This window comes from Mustelus asterias, chromosome 13 (assembly GCF_964213995.1).
Source record: "Mustelus asterias chromosome 13, sMusAst1.hap1.1, whole genome shotgun sequence".
Taxonomy (NCBI): Eukaryota; Metazoa; Chordata; class Chondrichthyes; order Carcharhiniformes; family Triakidae; genus Mustelus; species Mustelus asterias.
In genome coordinates, this window is record NC_135813.1 from 24,798,494 (window position 1) to 24,820,818 (window position 22,325).

At 43.5% G+C, this 22,325-nt stretch overlaps 1 protein-coding gene across 1 annotated transcript; it reads left to right on the top strand.

Annotated features, from left to right (window-relative positions):
* Positions 1-433: 433 nt before the first annotated feature.
* Positions 434-19,249, top strand: morn5 (MORN repeat containing 5). The gene is made up of 5 exons (XM_078227592.1): positions 434-504; positions 10,509-10,656; positions 11,207-11,315; positions 12,040-12,171; positions 18,982-19,249. Exons 1-5 carry the CDS (start codon positions 434-436, stop codon positions 19,089-19,091), a joined length of 570 nt encoding a protein of 189 aa, XP_078083718.1. The 3' UTR covers positions 19,092-19,249.
* The last annotated feature ends 3,076 nt before the right edge of the window (positions 19,250-22,325 follow it).

Sequence of the window (22,325 nt, forward strand, 5' to 3'; positions counted from 1 at the left end):
GTATCCGTACCTGATTGGATGGTATCACTGTCGATCATTGCCCGTTCTGGGCGGTCGGCGCAATACCCGCAGCTGATTGGATAATCCCACCGTCAATCATCATCCCTTCTGGCTGCCGTCACATCTCCGGCAGCTGATTGGGTAAGCCAACTGTCAATCGTGGTCCTCTCTGGGCGGTCCGCCCAATACCCGCAGCTAATTGGCTACCGCCGCTGTCAATCACCGACGCCCCAGCGAGTTCGGTTAAATGGCGGCACGGGTGACTTTTAAAGGACGAATTTCTCTCAGCTTCTACCTCCCGCTTTCAACTTATTTATTCGCGCACATTTTGAAAATGTTTAATTGTTCCGCCTTTTCTGACTAATTTGTTTGCCGTGTTCTTTATTTAGCCGTTGGCGGGGGGAGGTGGTGGTGAAGGTGAAGGGGCGTTGCCATGGTGACAGTGTTGTTTACAGCCATGGAGTACACAGGCAGCAGCTACACAGGAGACTATCACAATGGCAGGTATGGAAACAGCTTCCTTGTGTCCCTGGGAAAAGGGGGCTTCAACATCGGCCTGGATGGCAGGCAAACTGGTTGGCAAAACAGGAAGCAAAAGGGACTTGGGGAAAGGTAGATGAAAGGAGCTGGGTGTCAGACTGACATGCACCATCCTGACACCGTCTTACGCTGTTGTGAGGGCTAAATATTGGTTAGGATCCCCTTGCTCTTCTTTGAATGGTGCCTTGGGATCTTGGGTCCTCAGTGGCACAGTCGTTAGCACTGCTGCCTCACAGCGCCAGAGACCCGGGAGGGGGGGGAGGGGGAGGGAGGGAGGGGGGGGAGGGGGAGGGAGGGAGGGGGGGAGGGGGAGGGAGGGAGGGAGGGGGGGGAGGGAGGGAGGGGGGGGAGGGGGAGGGAGGGAGGGAGGGGGGGGAGGGGGAGGGAGGGAGGGGGGGGAGGGGGGGGGAGGGAGGGAGGGGGGGGAGGGGGAGGGAGGGAGGGGGGGGAGGGGGGGGGAGGGGGGGAGGGGGAGGGAGGGAGGGGAGGGGGGGGAGGGGGAGGGAGGGAGGGGGGGAGGGGGAGGGAGGGAGGGGGGGGAGGGGGAGGGAGGGAGGGGGGGGAGGGGGAGGGGGAGGGAGGGAGGGAGGGAGGGGGGGGAGGGGGAGGGAGGGAGGGAGGGAGGGGGGGGAGGGGGAGGGAGGGAGGGGAGGGGGGAGGGAGGGGAGGGGGGAGGGAGGGAGGGGAGGGGGGGGAGGGGGAGGGAGGGAGGGGAGGGGGGAGGGAGGGGAGGGGGGAGGGAGGGAGGGGAGGGGGGGGAGGGGGAGGGGGGAGGGGGAGGGGGGGGAGGGGGAGGGGGGGAGGGGGAGGGGGGGGAGGGGGAGGGAGGGAGGGGAGGGGGGGGGGGGCTCGGTAACATGCTCTTCAGAGAATCAGTGCAGACCTGATGGGCTGAATGGCCTCCTTCTGCAGTGTAGTGATTTTATGGTCTTCTCCAAAAATCAGCACCTCTGACAGTGCCACAACCCCTCAGTACTGCACTGGAGCAGTATCATTGGCTTCAATAGGGAGGGTGTCCATCATCCACAACCAGTAAGGGAGAGGTTGCCTATTCACCAAAAAGTTACCACAGGCTGACAACATCTGAACACAGGTTAACACTTCAGCTGGAAAATAAAAACCTTTGCCTGCCGCCTTTGTCACTCCTTTCAGATATCGAGTGATGTGCCTTGTGTTTAAAGAGTTTTCTATTTTCTGCTGTCTGCCAGAAAGGATGGCCCAGTTACAGGTCCAGGCAGCGGGCAATCGAGGGGGCCGTCTATCCTGACTGTCTGCTCCTCTACCGCGGCTACGTTCGCGGCCAGGTGTCCCTGGAGACGGAGCATGCGGTGTCCACGGACACGGTTGACGCCTTCCGCGCCCGTTGGGCACCGCAGGGGTTGGGGTGCATTATCGACACTAATAATCACATTATGATTTGATGTTTTTAAGTTTCCTTTGTACTTTGATTTTTGTTCGGGCTGTTCCCCCTCCTTTTGGCGAGCTGCCCCTTTTACTTTGTCCTGATTTAATTTGAGTTTGTTTATTTGGTTTGACCTTAAAATGGGCCAGAAAGGATGGCATGGTGGCACAGTGGTTAGCACTGCTGTCTCACAGCGCCAGGGACCTGGGTTCAATTCCAGCCTTGGGTAACTGTCTGTGTGGAGTTTGCACACTCTCCCCGTGTCTGCGTGGATTTTTTCCAGGGGCCCTGGTTTCCTCTCACAGTCCAAAGCTGTACACATTAGGTGGATTGGCCATGCTAAGTTGCCCTTTAATGTCCCAAAATGCGTAGGTTAGGGGGATTAGAAGATGCGTGGGGTTGCAGGGATAGGGCCTGGGTAAGATGTTCTTTTGGAGAGTTGATGCAGACTCGATGGGCCAAATTGTCTTGTTCTGCACTGTAGGGATTCTATTCTAAAGCACTCTTGCCCCCAAGTCAAAAAAGTGTTACATAGAACATAGAACAGTACAGCACAGAACAGGCCCTTCGGCCCACAATGTTGTGCCGAGCTTTATCTGAAACCAAGATCAAGCTATCCCACTCCCTATCATCCTGGTGTGCTCCATGTGCCTATCCAATAACCGCTTAAATGTTCCTAAAGTGTCTGACTCCACTATCACTGCAGGCAGTCCATTCCACACCCCAACCACTCTCTGCGTAAAAAACCTACCTCTGATATCCTTCCTATATCTCCCACCACGAACCCTATAGTCATGCCCCCTTGTAATAGCTCCATCCACCCAAGGAAATAGTCTTTGAACGTTCACTCTATCTATCCCCTTCATCATTTTATAAACCTCTATTAAGTCTCCCCTCAGCCTCCTCCGCTCCAGAGAGAACAGCCCTAGCTCCCTCAACCTTTCCTCATATGACCTACCCTCCAAACAGGCAGCATCCTGGTAAATCTCCTCTGCACTCTTTCCAGCGCTTCCACATCCTTCTTATAGTGAGGTGACCAGAACTGCACACAATATTCCAAATGTGGTCTCACCAAGGTCCTGTACAGTTGCAGCATAACCCCACGGCTCTTAAACTCCAACCCCCTGTTAATAAAAGCTAACACATTATAGGCCTTCTTCACAGCTCTATCCACTTGAGTGGCAACCTTTAGAGATCTGTGGATATGAACCCCAAGATCTCTCTGTTCCTCCACAGTCTTCAGAACCCTACCTTTGACCCTGTAATCCACATTTAAATTAGTCCTACCAAAATGAATCACCTCACATTTATCAGGGTTAAACTCCATTTGCCATTTTTCAGCCCAGCTTTGCATCCTATCTATGTCTCTTTGCAGCCTACAACAGCCCTCCACCTCATCCACTACTCCACCAATCTTGGTGTCATCAGCAAATTTACTGATCCACCCTTCAGCCCCCTCCTCTAAGTCATTAATAAAAATCACAAAGAGCAGAGGACCAAGCACTGCTCCCTGTGGCACTCCGCTAGCAACCTGCCTCCAATCCGAAAATTTTCCATCCACCACCACCCTCTGTCTTCGATCAGACAGCCAGTTACCTATCCAATCGGCCAACTTTCCCTCTATCCCACACCTCCTCACTTTCATCATAAGCCGACCATGGGGGACCTTATCAAACGCCTTACTAAAATCCATGTATATGACATCAACTGCCCTACCTTCATCAGCACACTGGTTTGTAGTTCCACTGCAGCACAAAATGCTAGGCAGACACTCCAGTGCAATACTGAGGGATGGCTTGTGGCGCTGCCAGAGTTGCTGGTTTTCAGATGGGATATTAATCTGAGGCCTCCAAATCCCAAGGCAATAATTAAAGAAGGGCAGGGGGAAGGGTTATTCACTGTGTCCTAGCCAATATTTATCCCTCAATCAATGTCACAGAAACTGATTATTTATCCCTTACTCTCTGTACTCTATGAATGGTATGCTTTGTATAGCACGCAAGAAACAATACTAATACATGTGACAATAATAAATCAAATCAGAGAATACGTTATCAACTCTTACCGTCTGCAATGAATCAACACGATGTAACTATCATTTTATCTGCAAGCATTGTTTTCATTTGTTGCAATTATATTTTCTTCTTCAATTCTCTGCCAAAAGTGGTTCTGAAGCACAGCACCACCATGGGTAGGGCAAGGAGGCAGGTCCCAGATCCACCCCAGCTGGCACAGGGATTGAACCCCCTGGCTGTTGGCTGCAATCTGATCTACGGCAGCCATCCAGCAAACTCACCCAAATTATCTCCCAAGGAATCCAAGTTACTGCAGCATGTTGTAGACCAGAGCTATGAATAGTGATGGCAGAGGTTCCAATTTCCTTTCGATTGCACGGCTGAGCAGGAATCTCTCCTGCTATTACTGCCTGCTGTTGCTGCACATTGGAACCTGTTTAGCCATGTTACAAATACACATTCCTTGGTCATCAAGTCCTAGAGCGGGTCTTGAACCCAGAACCTCTGGTGCAGAGGCAGGAATGATATCACTGCACCACACAACATCCTGATGTTATAGTACATGTTTAAATATAATAGGCACAAAGTGAATCTAGAATGTGATCTTGGTGATATTTGAACTCTTATGTTTCATTAAATCATCATCTTTTATTGGCTCCCAATCACTAAAATGAAGGAAAAGAAAGGAAATTTACACAACTTAGGTTCGGATGAGAAAAACCCTTTGCCCCATCTGAGCTCATCCATCAGAATGCTTAACTGTTCTGTTTCTAATAGCCACACCCAGCTCTTTGTTAAATGGTGCCTGTCTATTGGTCTCAACACCCTTTTTTGGGAAACTGCCCCAGTTGTTGATTGCCCTCTTCCTAATGTCTATTCTAAGTTTGCCACTCAAAACTCAAACTGTGTGGCACCTTGTCCTAATGCCTGATTTTTCTGAAAGTATTCCTTCGGATTTACTTCCTCTATGTTGTTAATTAACCTCTAATCTTATATTACAAGGTATTCATAGTACAGTAACAGCCATTTAACTCAACAGGTCTATGCTAGTGTCATGCCCTACATGAGCCTCCTTCCACCTACACCTAACTTCTACAGATGCCCTATTCCATTCTCCTTTGTGCTTATCTAGCTCTTCCCTGAAGACATGTACAATATTTGCCTCAAGTACACTCTGTGGAAAGTGCCATATTCCAACCTCTCTCTGAGTAAAGAAGTTTCTCCTGAATTGCCTATTGATTTAATAGTGACTATAAGCTTCTATAATATCCTGTGCGGTATCCCTTTCAAGTTTGTGAAGGCCTAGTTTATGACTTTTTTCTATTAGCTCTTCTCATGGATGCTGAAAATCAACCTTGCTGCTTCCCTCCAGAGATGGATCCCCACCTTACATTGCAAGAACTCTGCATCCCAGCTGCAACCTGACTAGAGCTTCATCATACTTCTGCAAGTTTCGACTTATTGATTCAAGCAGTACCCAGCATCATACTGACTCTGTTATAGTTGCCTTATGGAGGTCTTGTGGTGCAATGGGGAGCGCCCCTGCCTCTGAGCCAGAAGCCCTGTGTTCAAGTTTCACAGTAAGAAGTTTAACAACACCAGGTTAAAGTCCAACAGGTTTATTTGGTAGCAAAAGCCACACAAGCTTTCGGAGCTCTTAGCCCCTTCTTCAGGTGAGTGGGAATTCTGTTCACAAACAGAGCTTATAAAGACACAGACTCAAATTACATGAATAATGGTTGGAATGCGAATACTTACAACTAATCAAGTCTTTAAGAAACGAAACAATGTGAGTGGAGAGAGCATCAAGACAGGCTAAAAAGATGTGTATTGAGACAATACACAACTTTTTAGCCTGTCTTGATGCTCTCTCCACTCACATTGTTTCGTTTCTTAAAGACTTGATTAGTTGTAAGTATTCGCATTCCAACCATTATTCATGTAATTTGAGTCTGTGTCTTTATAAGCTCTGTTTGTGAACAGAATTCCCACTCACCTGAAGAAGGGGCTAAGAGCTCCGAAAGCTTGTGTGGCTTTTGCTACCAAATAAACCTGTTGGACTTTAACCTGGTGTTGTTAAACGTCTTACTGTGTTTACCCCAGTCCAACGCCGGCATCTCCACTTCAAGTTTCACTCCAGGACTTGATGGCCAAGAAAGGTGAGTTATTAAGACAGCCAAACAGGTTGAGTATCTACCTGCAAAATCCTTCCAATGGCAGGTGGTAAGAGCAGGAGAGACTCCTGGTCAGCCGTGCTTGGTGTAGCATTTATAAAGTTTAAAGTTTGAAAAGTTTTTTTAAAAAGAGTGCTGCCCCTCAAGCTATATGCCTCTGGCAACAGGCTAGTGACCTGTTCCAGGGAAAAAACTTGCTATGGAAATGGATGAAAGTTTGCCTTGTGCACCACTAGGTGTGGAAAGAGAGACAAAATCGATGTCTTGCTCTATTTAAACATGATGAGCAGCATTTGTCTTTTTCCTCCTTGACAAGTTGACCCACCAATTCTTTGCCCATCTGAAAAGAAACATGATTAATTGACATTCCTTTGACATACTAAATGAATGGGTGAGTGTTAGTGACTGTACTATTGTGATCCTAGCACTCCATCCTACCTCTATCCTGGTTTTCATTAATATATTCTCTAGCAATCATAAGTTAAAGTGCACGTCTAACAGCCCATTGAATGAAATGTCATCCATTAAAGCAAATGAAAACAAATCATTGTTAAATAAATGATGTTAATATGAAGGTAAGTACGGAAACTACTAATGAAAACTCAGCAAATAATTTGTAAAAGGTGGAAGGGGAACCAATTAACTCGCTCAAAATGTTGCTTTGTCAACATTTTCTCATTGCAAAAGCATAAAACTTAACTGGCCAAACATCTGAAAACTTACACAAACTGAACATGCTGGAAAATCTCAGCAGGTCTGACAGCCTCAATATTCTCTCTCCACAGATGCTGTCAGACCTGCTGAGTATTTCCAGCATTTTCTGTTTTTGTTTCAGCATCCATAGTATTTTAGTAGATCCATTGGTGGTTATTTTCCAAAATTCTTTGGACTCTGGACTGGTTCCTACAGATTGGAGGGTAACTAATGTAAGCCCGCTATTTAAAAAGGGAGGTTGAGAGAAAACAGGGAACGATAGACCAGTGAGACTAACGTCAGTACTGGGAAGTTGCTAAAGTTTATTATCAAGGATTTCATAACTCAGCATTTGGAATTCAGTGGTATAATCAAACAAAGTCAGCATGGATTTACAAAAGGGAAATCTTGCTTGACGAATCTATTAGAATTCTTTGAGGATGTAACCAGAAGAGTTGTCCAAGGAGAACCAGTGGATGTGGTTTATTTAGATTTTCAGAAGGTTTTCGACAAGGTCTCACATAACAGACTACGATGTAAATTCAAAGCACATGGGATTGCAGGTAATGTCTTGAGATGAATAGAAAGCTGGTTAGCAGACAGGAAGCAAGAAGTTGGCATAACTGGGTCTTTTTCTGATTGGCAGTCAGTGACTAGTGGGGTTCCGCAGGGATCTGTGCTAGGACCCCAACTGTTCACATTATATATTAATGATTTGGAAGAGGGAACAGAATGTATTATCTTCAAATTTGCAGATGATACAAAGTTGGGTGGGAGGGTGAGCTGTGAGGAGGATGCAGAGATGCTTCGGCGTGATTTGCATAGGCTGAGTATATGGGCATATGCATGGCAGATGCAGTATAATGTGGATAAATGTGATGTTACCCACTTTGGTAGCAATAATAGGAAGACAGATTATTACTTGAATGGGTATAAATTGAGAGGTGGATATTTAGCGAGACCTTGGTGTCCTCATGCATCAGTCGCTCAAAATAAGCACGTAGGTACAGCAGGAAGTAAAGGAGGCAAATGGTATATTGACCTTCATAGCGAGAGGATTTGAGTGTAGGGATAGGGATGTTTTGCTGAAATTTTATAGGACATTGGTGAGGCCACATCTGGAGTATTGTCTGCAGTTTTGGTATCCTTATCTGAGGAAGGATGAGCTTGCTATAGAGGGAGTACAGCTAAGGTTTACCAGTCTGATTCCTGGGATGGCAGGTCTGTCATATGAGGAGAGACTAAGTCAGTTAGGATTATATTCACTGGAGTTTAGAAGAGTGAGAAGGGATCTCATAGAAACTTATAAAATTCTAACAGGGTTAGACAGGATAGATTCAGAAAGAATGTTCCCAATGGTGGGGGAGTCCAGAACTATGAATCATAGTTTAAAGATAAGGGGTAAACCTTTTAGAACTGAGGTGAGGAGAAATTTCTTCACCCAGAGGGTGGTGAATGTGAGGAATTCACTACCATGAAAGTAATTGAGGCCAAAACGTTGTGTGATTTCAATAAGAAATTAGATATAGCTCTTGGGACTAAAGGGATCAAGGGATATGGTGGGGGAAGCGGGATCAGGATATTGAATTCGATGATCAGCAATGGTCAAAATGAATGGTGGAGCAGGCTCGAAGGGCCGAATGGCCTACTCCTGCTTCTAGTTTCTATGTAGATGGTCTTCTTTCCCCTGGTTTTCATAGTAATGAAAAGTTGAATGTGATGTGAGTGCATTAAGTGTTGATACGCAAATACTTGCAACAGTAATCTCTGGACTAATATATTCTAAGTTTGTAGAATGACTGCAGTATATATATGCTTATCATACCGTTGTTAAAATGTTGGCCCCAACTCTGCAGAGATTAACTGCACTCCGACATCGATATAGAATATGACTAGTGCAAACTCTTGAAAATATGATTTTTAAAAGAGAATCAGAATGCCTTGTCTTATGCTACTGTTTCCACAAGGAAATTGAGCCAATGCTCAATCCCACTGCACCAAAATGAGAAATCATCCTGATGATACAGGCAGCAGCTGAGCACCAGTTCTTTCTTTCAGGATTCTGCTTTCAGATGAAGAAATAAAACCAAATGGATGCAGTCACTGGGAGTTTGTTGCACATTACCAACTCATTTTAACACGAGCATTTTCTCATTATTTTTTAACGAGTTGAGATGCTTCATATCTTGTGTAGTGATGGGTGGCACTGTTCAGCACTGGGAGGTCACACTAAATAAAAAGTGATTGATGCAGCACCCATTTGCTGCCACAAGGGGCCTGAAATTCTTCTTTTAGTGAGAAGCAAGAGAAATGTTTGTGTCCCTGGCTAATAGTCGCAGTGTGTGTGGAGCTTCAAAAGCGTGATTCTTGAGACTGCGATGTTACTGGCAGGTTGATAATTACCAAGAAAACAAATATGTTTTTTTCTGGTACAGAATGCAGTGAGCTCTACTTCAAAACGCTGTACAGTAAGTTACTATTTCTCAATTGCACCAAAGACCATCAACTGAAGAAAGCTATGGCTACACCAAACTCTCAGCACTGTTTAAAGGACATTAACAAACCCAGTGATGTCATCATAGAATCATAGAAACCCTACAGTACAGAAAGAGGCCATTCGGCCCATCGAGTCTGCACCGACCACAATCCCACCCAGGCCCTACCCCCATATCCCTACAGTCTAGCCCCATACCCCCATATCCCTACAGTGCTAGTCAAGTATATCCTACTTACAACCTTTTTCTTTTCTATCTCCATGAATGTGGTAAATATTGGTAACACGAAAAGACTATTTGAACCGGGGCTGACCTTTTGCAGTTGACCCAAGTACTACTTTTCCATGACATCCCGCAAGCCATTCTTTCCCGAGTAACATACCCAGTTGTGTCTGGAATCAATTGCTAATTTTCTTCAAATGCCTTCCTGGCAACTTGTCCAAATATACCAAAGCAAAAATATTGCAGACACCGAAATCTGAAATTAAAAAAACAGAAAATGCTGGAAATATTCAGCAGGCCAGGCAGCACCTGTGGAGAGAGAAACAGAGTTAATGTTCAGCTCCGTGGCCTAGAGATGTAATAGGTTTGAAGCAATTGAAAGAGGGGAAGGTCTATGACACGGTGGAAGGCAGGATGGATTAAATGATAGAAAAGGTTGCTCAAACGAGGCCTGAAGAACACATCTTTTGTTTCTTTGCTTGCCTTATTATCACTTCGCGGGTTGGCAAGGGGACACAGTGGTTAGCACTGCTGCCTTGAAGCGTCAAGGACCCGAGTTTGATTCCTGGCTGGGTCACTGTGTGGAATCTGCGCATTCTTCCTGGGTCTGTGTGTGTTTCCTCCGGGTGCTCCGGTTTCCTCCCACAGTCCAAAAGACATGCTGGTTAGGTGCCTTGGCCATGCTAAATTCTCCCTCAGTGTACCCGAACAGGCGCCGGAGTGTGGGATTTTCGCAACTTCATCGCAGTGTTAGTCTAAGGTTACTTGTGACACTAATAAATAAACTTCAATTGAGACATAGTTCTGTCTGAATGAATCTGAGAAGCTATATCACACTGGAAGGAAACTGTTATTCTGTCACATTGACTGCCACAGTGGATAGTCAGCCGATAATGGTGCAACCTATTTTCTCTCCTCTGTTTCCTGTTTCTTTCTTTCCTGCTTCTTGTTTTCTGCTTTCTTTCAGGATGGAGGGCTACGGGATGTATACCCTCCCGACGGAAACAAGATATGAGGGAGGAATGAAAGATGGCATGTTCCATGGTCAAGGAACCTTATATTTTCCGAATGGAGGCAAATATGTAGCCACTTGGGACAATGGAGCCGTAATACAGGTCTGGTTTGAATCTCTTGCTTTGAACAGTCCCAGAATTTTATCACTTGTTAGAAATGACAATCATTCAGATGGATTCACAAGTGTTTTAATGTTTATTAGTCACAAAGTGGCGCAGGAGGGCAGCACGGTGGCACAGTGGTTAGCACAGCTGCCTCACAGTGCCAGGGACCCAGGTTCGATTCTTGGGTCACTGTCTGTGCGGAGTCTGCATATTCTCCCCGTGTCTGCGTGGGTTTCCTCCAGGTGCTCCAGTTTCATCCCACAGTCCAAAAGCTGTGCTGGCCATGCTAAATTCTCCCTCAGTGTACCCAAACAGGCGCCGGAGTGTGGCGGGATTTTCACAGTAGTTTCATTGCAGTGTTACTGTAAGCCTACTTGTGACTAATAAATAAACGTTACTTTTTAAAAGCGACAACTTTGCGCGATAGGCAATTTTACAGCCTTTCAGTCTACCTAATCAAACATGTTTTCCAGGAGCTGTTTCTAATGGTTGTGCAGTGTTTGTGGTCTCAGTTGGCACTTGTTGATTAGCTATACTTGCCTTGCAGGGTAACTACATATTTGCAGATGGATTGGAATTTGATGAAGATTGGACATATTGCGATAGTTATGACAGGCGTTTTTACACTGAAATATGTAAAGGGTTGAAACCAGCAGGTATGTTATAAGAGAAAATGATATTTCACAAAGAAATTAGCAAATAATAAATGATAAGTATATTTGTCAATTAAAATATTTCTTGATATGTGACTGGGATTACTGGAATTCTATATGACACGATAGCTTCTGCCTTTCCAGTTGCATCATGCCATTTCTCACCATTTCATAGAATCCCTACAGTGCAGAAGGAGGCCATTTGGCCCATCAAGTCGGCACTGACTCTTCGACAGAGCATCTCACCCAGACCCTGTTCCCATAACCCCATGTATTTACCCTCCTAATCCCCCTTATCTACACACCTTGGGGCATAAGGGACAATTTAGCATGACCAATCCACCTAACCTGCACAACTTTGGACCATGGGAGGAAACCGGAGCATCTGGAGGAAACCCATGTAGAAACGGGTAGAATGTACAAACTCCATACAAGACAGTCACCCAAGGCTGGAATTGAACACCGTCCCTGGCGCTGTGCCACTTTGCCACCAGGATATTCACGATATTAACCCAAAAGAGTGAACATATTATAAAGATTAACAACTTTATTTAAGGGCTGGACCTTGGAAAACTTTTCATAAACGCTTCAAGCTTTGCTCTCATGTTTTGCGACATAATTAGATTTGACTGTATTAGTGCAGTCAACTATCTAATATCCTATACATAAGATAGTTATATATAATAGATGTTATTGTAATCTGTTAATATTTCTGCAATTGGCTAAGGTCGTTCCCAGCTCACAAACTTGGATCCTCCGAGGACAATTCCAGAAGGACATTATGACTGTGGTGATGGTTTCTATAACCCAGTAACCAGAGTAATCACTGGTTATGACAATAAATTTCTTCGCAATGCTGGTAAGTTTCTTAATCTTGTGGACTCTGTAGATTTAAAATGTAAACTGGTCATTTGCTCCTTTCCATTACTAATACACCATGGCATTTAACTGTTTTCTTTAATATTTCATAACTCTGTTTCACCCTCTGCAGATGCCACCTGACTTTTTTAAAATTCATTTATGGGATGTGGGCGCCACTGACTGGGCCAGTATTTATTGCCCATCCCTAATTGCCCTTGAACTGAGTGGTCTGCTCGACCATTTCAGAGGGCATTTTAAGAGTCAACCGCATTGCTCTGGGCCTGGAGTCACGTGTAGACCAGACCAGGTGAGGATGACAGATTCCCTTCCTTCAAGGACATTCATGAACCAGATGGGTTTTTATGACAGTCAATAATGGCTTCATGGTCATCAGTAGACCGTTTTTAAAAAAAATCCGGATTTTCATGAATTCAAATTTCACCACCTGCCTTGCTGGGATTCGAACCCAGGTCCCCAGAGCATAACCATGGATCTCTGGATTACAGTCCAGTGATTTACTGAGCATTTCCAGCATTTTTTATTTCCATTTCAGATTTCTAGCATCTGTATTTTTCTGTAATAATCGTTAATCTATTGTTTGACAGGCATCAGACACATGATAACACCCCATGCTTATTTCTCTGTTTCTTGCCACCTCTGCGATTCATAAACACCTGTATAGATTCATGTTTTTGCAGCAATTGTGAAATTTTCACAACTTGCCTCACATGTGCTGCGGTTTTACATGGATGCTGAAGTACGTTGAATAATATTAACATTTAATAATAATAGCATTTCTGAATTAAAATAATTTCATAAGTCGAATGAATCCCACTATGTATTTGCAGAATTTGACAAATTCTTACTGCAAGCTCAGACAGAATGAACAATCTATGTACTATAAATAATATTTATTTCTGGGACTAAAAAGATGTATGTTTTTCTGTCTGACATTCCTGTCTTGTTCATGTACAGAAGCAACTGCTGTGTAATGTTCCATGTATAATTCTGCTTTAGTCTGCACAAAAAAGGATGACTTTTTTTTACATCAAACTGCCGCAAGCTTAGTCTCAATGTATAACAGTCAAACCCATTACCAAGGGTGTGTTACAAAAGATAGATGCCAACAGCGTTCCTTCAAGAAAGAAAACAATTGGGAGGTAGTTGGTATCCAGTATGCAGAGGAACTGGACTCCCTTGGGAGAGATAGTATGGGCCAGAAGGCCAGGGCTGTAGAGGAAGAGTAAATGAACAGCTGCAGACGGGAGGAACTGAGGAAGAAGGCTGGGATAAAAGGGACAGACCTAGAGCTACTTCTGTGTCGACATTGCAGGAAGGGACAGGAAACACCAAGGCTTCTGGCCAGGGCTTGAAGCTAGCAAAAGCAGATGGTAGGAAGCATTCAGGAAGCTCTTTACTCGACTCCAAAGACCAGACAGGTTAACAGAAAGTGTTGCTGTCTCTCTCTTAGGCCTGGGAGTGGCTTAAAAGGATGCACAGGTTCCTCGGCCTTTAACCCACGTGCTTGACTATTCTCTGTAGAGACTGGTGTTTTGTTCACTGATAAACAGGGTGTAAAACAGTCCCTCCTTTGACAATCCTGTGCTTAATTTGTTCTTGACGAGGACAAAGCAGAGTTTTTAATCTACAGCATCCACCATCAAAAGTGGAACCGAGTTTATTCTTCACATTTATTTAAAAGATAGGAAGCTAATTTTAAATGCAAGTGAAAATCTGAAGAATATTCCCTCTCATACTTTTATTAATTGTTAAAGTTAATGTTTTGAGGCAAACACATTGGCCCAGAATTTGTTGCAAACACAATGGCATGTAAATGATGGGTGCCTTATTAATATACAGATTGGCCAGCGAGTTCTGATGGGGGAGAGATATGAATTATAAATCCTGATAAGTTCATAGACGATTTGCACTTCTCTGTCTTCAACTTCACGAAACTGCATCTTACTCTTGACCTTCTTGTGGGTTTCATGAAATTGCTGCTTTTGTACTTTAAAGTTGCCACAGAAAGTTAAGTTTATTCATTAAAAGCATTAGTACCTCTTTAACAATGTGATCATTATTAATGCCTGCCAATCAATTTCCCTTGGCCAGAAAGTGAGGAGTCTCATTCCTTCAATATATTCAAGAAGGAAATAGATAGATTTCTAACTTCATACAGTGTCATGGAGAATGGGGAAAGCACTGGAGTATGGCCTTGATCATGCTGGGCACAGTGGCACAGTGGTTAGCACTGCTGCCTCACAGCTCCAGGGACCCGTATTCGATTCCCGGCTTGGGTCACTGTCTGCGCGGACTCTGCACCTTCTCCCCATGTCTGCGTGAGTTTCCTCTGGGTGCTCCGGCTTCCTCCCACAGTCCGAATGACACGCTGGTTAGGTACATTGGCCATGCTAAATTCTCCCTCAGTGTACCCGAACAGGCGAGTGTGGCAACTCGAAAATTTTCACAGTAACTTCATTGCAGTGTTAATGTAAGCCCTACTTGTGACACTAATAAATAAACTTTTACTTTAAAAACTTTATGCTGACTGGTGGAGCTGGCACAAAGGGCTAAATGTCCTGCTCCTATTTTCTATGTTTCAAGTCATGAATTGCCATTGAGAGATGTATGGTCATTTTCTTTTTCCTTTCTGCCTCTTTTGTTCTCCCTTAGTCCAACGTTTCACTCCCTCTCTCTAAGTCTAATTTGACATTTAAGTTTAAATTTATTTATGAGTGTCACAAGTAGGCTTACATTAACACTGCAATCAAGTTACTGTGAAAATCCCCTAGTCGCCACTGTCCGGCGCCTGTTCGGGTACACTGAGGGAGAACTTAGCATGGCCAATGCACCTAACCAGCACGTCTTTTGGACTGTGGGAGGAAATTGGAGCACCCGGAGGAAACCCACGCAGACACGGGGAGAACGTGCAAACTCCACACAGGCAGTGACCCAAGCCAGGAATCGGACCCACTGTGAGGCAGCAGTGCTAACCATTGTGCCACCATGCCGCCATACTTGCTTATACCTCGCTTTCTCTGCCATTTTTGTTACAGATTATATACTTTTTGGAAAAGACTAGTTTTTGATCTTTATTATTGTAAAGTACTTTAACAATCAATTAATTTTTTGGGGTCATTTTAAGAGGGGTCATTTTTTGCTCTAAATTGATCAAGTGTTGGCAGTTACTTGCATCTGCTCTTGCATAATGTGGCTATTTTTGTATTGATTCAAACACCTATAATCTGTAATAAATAGAAGGAGTATCTGAGAGTCAGATAAGCTATGTTGCTAACCAAGGGACTGTTTTTCATTTTTTGAACATCTCAACTGGGTAGAGCAGCAGTGAAAGTGATAATTATCTCCTTTACATACAACCTATATCTCTCACACAAAGACAGTATAGCTTCAAAGTGAGACATACTAAGGTACTGGAGCACGTTGTGTGCTACAAACCTGGTCTGCTCAGCAATTTGGAGAATTGTGACGTGTATTTTCTTTCAAAAGCAATGCTGACTGTTATTCTACCCTTTGTACAAGAAACAGACTGGGCAAATGTGTTAGGTATGTTCTCTCTGCAAATTTCAGTGTTGAATCATTCTTGATACATAAAGTTCCCTCTACTTGTTTAAGGTAGAAGGGGAGAAACAGAATGTAAAATGATCACTCCTAGCTGTCTGATGTATAGTTCAATGCACAGTCAGCAGACACTGCTAATTGCCCAGTGACAAAGCAGTTCTGTGCATATGTGCACACCTCATGTCTTCTGAGTCTGTTGCTACATTTGGCAGCACCACTACACATCAATGTGAACATGATAGCACAGCAACATGACTAGTAGTAATATCACCATGGGAAATATTATGTGTTACCCCAAATACCCTGACTGGCAAGTACAGGATACCTGCAGTTATGTTCTCAGTGCAGTGCTTATTTACTTCATACCCAACTAAAACATCTGCAGGCTTTGATTTTGACTCTCCTCCAAGGCAAACCAGTGTTTAATTCTTTTAGAATTTTTTTTTACTGCCAATTTTCATTGGGTTTGGGCACTGTGCCACAGCAATGTGAGGAGAAGGCATGTGGATTTCCAGATGATACTGTATGAATTGGTAGGTGGTAGTGCTGCAGAATTACCCTCATACAGCAACTTGCATTTATATAATGCCTTTAATGTAGCAAAAACATCCCAAAGTGCTTCACAGGAGCGTTATCAAACAGATAGTTGACACTGAGCCACATAATGTGATATTAGGTCAGATGACCAGAAGGTTTTAAGGAGTATCTTAGGTGGAAAGCTTGGTCGAGAGGCAGAGAGGTGTAGTGAAGATATTCCAGGGCTAGGAATGACTGCTTTAAAAACTCATTTTAACTGAAATGTTGTGGAACATGGTGGCTGAACATCAGATGTGAAGTTTTTGAGTTGCCAAGTTGATTGCTGTAAATTGGAAAATAGCTTCTTCGATATGGTTAATATTTGGTAACAACTAATATAAACAACTGAAGGCATGACCACCAATGATGGAGCAAGTATAATTGGGAATACAGAGGCCAGAATTAGAGTAAATCGAATATCTCAGAGAGTTGGGGGGCTGGAGAAGATTATAGAGATAAGGGGAAGATTATAGAGATAAGGGGAAGATTATAGAGATAAGGGGAAGAGAGGCCATGAAGGATTTGAAGACAGGGATGAGAATTTTCAAACCAAGATGTTGTTTGACCAGGAGCCAATGTAAGTCAGTGAGCACAGGACTTACTGTGAATTCGAGTACAGGCAGCGGACCTTTGTATGAACTCAAATTTATGGAGGGCGGAGAATGAGAAACTAACTAGGACAGTATTGCCTGTAGGAAACAAAGGCATGTGTGGGGATTTTAGCAGCAGGTGAACTGAGGCAGGGGTGGTAGCGTGGAGGTGAAGCAGGGGGTACCAGTGATGAAGCAGATATGAGATGAGGAGCTCATCTTAGGGTCAGATAGGATGCCAAGGTTGTGAGCAATCTGATTCAGTTTCCAACAGTGACCAGGGAGAGGGAAGGAGTCAGCAGTTGGGGGATGGAGTCTGTGCCAGGAACAAAAGAAATAGCTTCTATATTCCCAATATTTAGCTGGAGAAACCTCTGCTCGCCTGGTAGCAGCTGTCAATCAATGTAACAAATCAGAGACAGAGGATGAGTTGAGAGAATTGAGGTATAGTGGAGCTGGACATCACCAGAACACACATGGAACCTTGTGTGTTTTTAGATAATGTTACCAAGGGGAAGCACGTAGATGACAAATTGGAGGGGGCCCCAGGAGACATCCTTGAGGAACTTCAGATGTAATGGTGCAGGAGTCAGGATTCAGATCTGTTAGCAAATGTGCTGTGATATAAAATATAGCATTAGACACTGAAAACATATATATTGCAGTAGGTACTAAAGATTATGCTTTACCATGTCACTACTTTAGAGGGAAAGCATCAAAAGGAAAACTCCATTTTATGCTCAGAACTACTTTCCTTATCACTAAAATTATTAATATTAAATTAAAACTAAATTATTCAAATCAGAAAATTAACCCTTCGGTCCTAACATTGTTAAATATTACAATAATGTACTCTGCCACTTGTTAAATCATAAGGTGACTTGAGCAGAATGTTACATGGAAAAGTAAAAGGAAAACCCTGGTGCTGCTCTTTAACAGTTTTGGGGGGGCCAGGACTATACATTATGAAGAGTGTGCTTTATGATATGATTGGATTTTTTGACAACATTTAAAGAGGAAATCACACAACTTGCTATACTTAAAGTCTTGTTATATCAGAGAATACATATTTGATACATTATCCACCCAAATGTTTGGAAAATGCATTTGAATATTGTATTCCTTTGCAAAGATAAAATGGTGAGACTGAGATCCTGCCAATGATCAAATCCCAGCCAAATAACAATTTCCAGTTGATTATAGAGTTGTGTTATGTTAAAAGGAGAAAATGTAGCTGCAGCCTCAAAGACTAAATTATATAAAAGGTGAGAATATGCAGAGCAATTGTGTTTAAGCTTTAATTACCATATGCAAACAATTGCAGTTAAGCTAAATGGTAATTATAGTTAGCTGGTAGCTGGGACGAATGAAACCACAAGGATTAATTGCGCTTTAAAAAGTGATAAAATCTGTTTCTTGAGTTTGACCCAGTGTCACAGGACGAGGGAGAATAAGAGAAAGTAGTTAGTCTCCGTGCAGCTGGCAGGAATCAGCCTGGGCATCTGGGATTTAATGTGGTGGCCATACAGCCAGGTAGAGTGTGAAAAGGCTAGTCAAGTGGCTGTTAAGGCCATCGTCACCAATTATGAACAATCAGGGAAGGATTTAAGCCTTGTTCACGACAATAGCCTAGTTCATCTTGTTTCATGGGTTACCACTGAAGAGGTTGCAGCTGCACTGATTCAAATTAGCCAGAAAACCTACTGCAATTATCCTACAGGGTTCTACTGAAGCTGGAATATGTTTATCATCCAGTATTATAAGACAGTACGTGGCCACCCCGAGCAGAATGGTGCATCCAACAAAAAAACCCGCAAGTTAGCAGATGTAATTGATGTAACAAGAAGGAGGTAGCCTGACATGATGCCCATCATAAGTCATAAAATAACAAAGGGTGCATTATTGGAACCTTCCCTGATTGAACATGCAAAAAACACAAATGTTTGGGTCTGAGGGATTGAGTCAATTTAAATCTAATTGCAGCTTGCTGCAGTCTGAACTTTACTGGCAAAGTTCCACTTTCATCTGACAAATTACAAGGAAATGTCTGTCTGTACTTTCAGATGATGATGAGCATGAATGGATAGTCCGGACCTGTCGGAAGGGTTGGGATCAGATAACGGGATACAGGCCTGAACTACACCTGCAACAATTGCCCAAATACCCTTCGTGATTGGGGGCCGAGCATTATGATAGCCACAATAATGCCTCATGGCACACTCATTCCTTTGGTGTTTTTGCAGTATGTAATAAATCTTACAGAATGTTTTGGCTAAACATGCTACTGACACACCATCCTTTACTCGAAAAGAATAAATTAATTCATAAATTATCTTCATAAGCGTGTTTATTTCATTGGTGAGCCTAAGGAAATATTAACTTCAATCTTTTTCTTTATTTTCCATGCATATTTCATGTAGGATACGGTTCATAAGTTTTCAATATAACATTTATCAGCCCTGATAACTCTACTGATTTGACACATGCTGATTAGCATACATCCTAAAAGTAAACTGAGAAAATGGTTACACTGACGGGTACATGTGCCCTTGATATCCATTATATAAACCTGTTCTGCAAATATTGCAATTGACCCTCAATCTGGTTAGCCAAAAGGAGTTTATCACTACAGTATAATAATCACGATTACCAATTTAAGCCAAAGGCAGTCCCCAACTTGTGAACTGGACTTTGACTCTGTGACATTCATAATTATTGACTGTAGTTTTGACTATTGTCCTTAAATGCTGTGAACTTGTTCCTGGTAATAGATAAGGATAGCTACACCATTTTATAGATGTAGCCATGAGGTGGGAATAGTATTGTCCTTCACTCGTCACAAACAGCTTTCTACTGTCTACCAGTTAAAAAAATAATTAAAATACAATGAACGGAAGTGGAGGAATAGGAAAGATGTTCATTTCTTTGTGAAAATTGGAAGTTCTAACCTGCAGATGTACATTTACATCTTCCGACACTTGCTCAGCTAATTGAATTTGATTCTATTTGTCAATTTGAGCTAATTAACGTAACACCTTTGACAGGCAGGAGCTGATAATCTTTCAGGCCTGTTTATTGGGATACATGAGCCTTTCCCAGTCTTGTGCATCCCAACAAAAGGTTATCAAACTCCTTGTCTAAGAAACATAATGACTCACATTACACCTTTTGTCAGCACTGAATCTAGGAGAAAATGCAGCTGTACTAAATTATTTATATTATAAACCTGTTAGTCCTTCATGTCTGTCACAAAATTGGAAGGAGATTTGTATGTTGATTCTTAGGCCAGGAAGTTAATTCTAGTTCATCTCATTTTGAAAATAAAAGTGATGAATGGACATTGAAATGTTTCTAATGCGCTGGTGTCAGTGCATGATTGTATTCTCTCATCCTCTGACTCATTTCCATACTCAAAACATTGCAGGTTCTGTTCTGGCAGCAGCCAGCGGCTTGAGACTCCTTTCAAGAACTGATTGCTACTCGCAAGGTATCTGAGTGGTCGGGTAGGGTGGGAAATCAGCCAGCTCCCACGCTGTATTAGCCGACAGTATCCGGAGCTGGAGGAGGGAATCTTAGATGATCACGTGCAGACACTGGCGGCAGGCCAGTGTAATCCTGTGCATCCAGAAGGAACATGACTTGTTTTTGCTGGTCCCTTTACGGACTGCCGATTGGGCTGTTCTGGGCCAAGGAGCAACTCAGTGGAACATGCATGGTCCTGGCCTGCCCACTGGGTCCACGCAAATCATATTCATGGAACAGAATCATAGAAGAGCATCCCTACAGTGCAGAAGGAGGCCATTCGGCCCGTGGAGCCTACACCAACAACAATCCCTCCCAGACCCTATCCGCATAATCCTATGTATTTGCCCTGATAATCTACCTGACACGAAAGGGGCAATTTAGCATGGCTAATCGACCTAACCTGCCCATCTTTGGATTGTGGGAGGAAACCAGAACACCAGGAGGAAACCCACGCAGACACGGCGAGAATGTGCAAACTCCATACAGTCACCCAAGGCCAGAATTGAACCGAGGTCCCTGATGCTGTGAGGCCCCAGCGCTAGCCACTGTGCTACCATGCCACCCATGGTCTTACAATGAGTGCAGAAGCATAATTTAATCATTTTTTAAAAAGTATCCTATTTGCCTATCACCCTGTTTCTCAGCAGATCCCCAATCAACAATTGGATCCAGTAACCTGTGAGCTGGAGCAGCAGTCAGGGCAGTACCATTGGCCTCCTGAGCTTTAGGAAGCAGCTATGGGAGGGAAGGGAACTCACCAAGTTTATTGCTAACCATTGACCATTTCTGCAAAATTTGTATTTTTGACAATGTATAACCGCAGGACTTGGCAGATTATGATGCCTACCCCAGTTGCTTGGTCTAATTGTTTTACAGGCTGACACATTGACCCTGTCCAGATAAGCAGGATGTCAGAGGCGAATTTTATTTCAAACTACCAGTTTAGATCTGCATTGACTACAGACTTGAGACTTCCAAAATGCACGTGTCCAAAGGCACGGTGACACAGTGGTTAGCACTGCTGTCTTACAGCGCCAGGGACTGGGTTCGATTCCCAGCTTGGGTCACTGTCTATGCAGAGTCTGCACATTCTCCCCGTCTCTGCGTGGGTTTTCTCCGGGTGTTCCGGTTTCCTCCCACAGTCTGAAAGACATGCTGGTTAGGTGCATTGGCCATGCTAAATTCTGCCTCGGTGTACCCGAGCAGGCGCCGGAGTGTGGCCACTAGGGCATTTTCACAGTAACTTCGTTGCAGTGTTAATGTAAGCCTACTTGTGACACTAATAAATATCTTTCTCTGCTCCCCAAAAATAGAGTAAGAAGCCTAACAACACCCCAAAAATAGTGACAGACTGGAATGGTAATTTTGTGCTTGTGGCAAGAATTTTAGTACTGCATCACAAATGCAAACATTTACGGATCATTGAGCAAGTCTCGTCCACAAGATATGTTTAAAAAAATATGGGGGGGGGGGCGGTGGGGATCTATTGATCAAAGACAGTTGCACTGTAGAAACACTTCATTGTTTGATGAAGAAAGTAATCTTTTTAGGAATATGAGCCATCAGAAGTCTGGACATGAAGCCGTTTTTAAAAGGACTGTTAACATTTATCCAGATGGTGGTAAGTAAGACACAGTTCATTGCAATACTGTACCAAGTTAAGCTATCTCCTCCCTAAATTATTTTGTGAACTAGGTTCTATTGTTGGAGGATTTATGATATCAGTAATTGTACATTGTGTAAACAAAACAAAGGGTGATATTTGTTCCCGCGTTGACATTGCTTTCTGTAATATAGCAGAGCTTTAAATCACAGTCCTCAGCAATCAGTCCCTCAGTTTTGAAATCTGTTAATTCCTTTAGTTTATGAAGAGTGGAATAAA

What these genes read in the sequence shown, in the direction of transcription:
- morn5 (XM_078227592.1), top strand. Translation starts at nt 434, where the DNA reads ATGGTGACAGTGTTGTTTACAGCCATGGAGTACACAGGCAGCAGCTAC. An exon ending in GGAGACTATCACAATGGCAG is followed by an intron (nt 505 to 10,508) that starts GTATGGAAACAG and finishes GCTTTCTTTCAG; the next exon opens with GATGGAGGGCTACGGGATGT. An exon ending in ACAATGGAGCCGTAATACAG is followed by an intron (nt 10,657 to 11,206) that starts GTCTGGTTTGAA and finishes CTTGCCTTGCAG; the next exon opens with GGTAACTACATATTTGCAGA.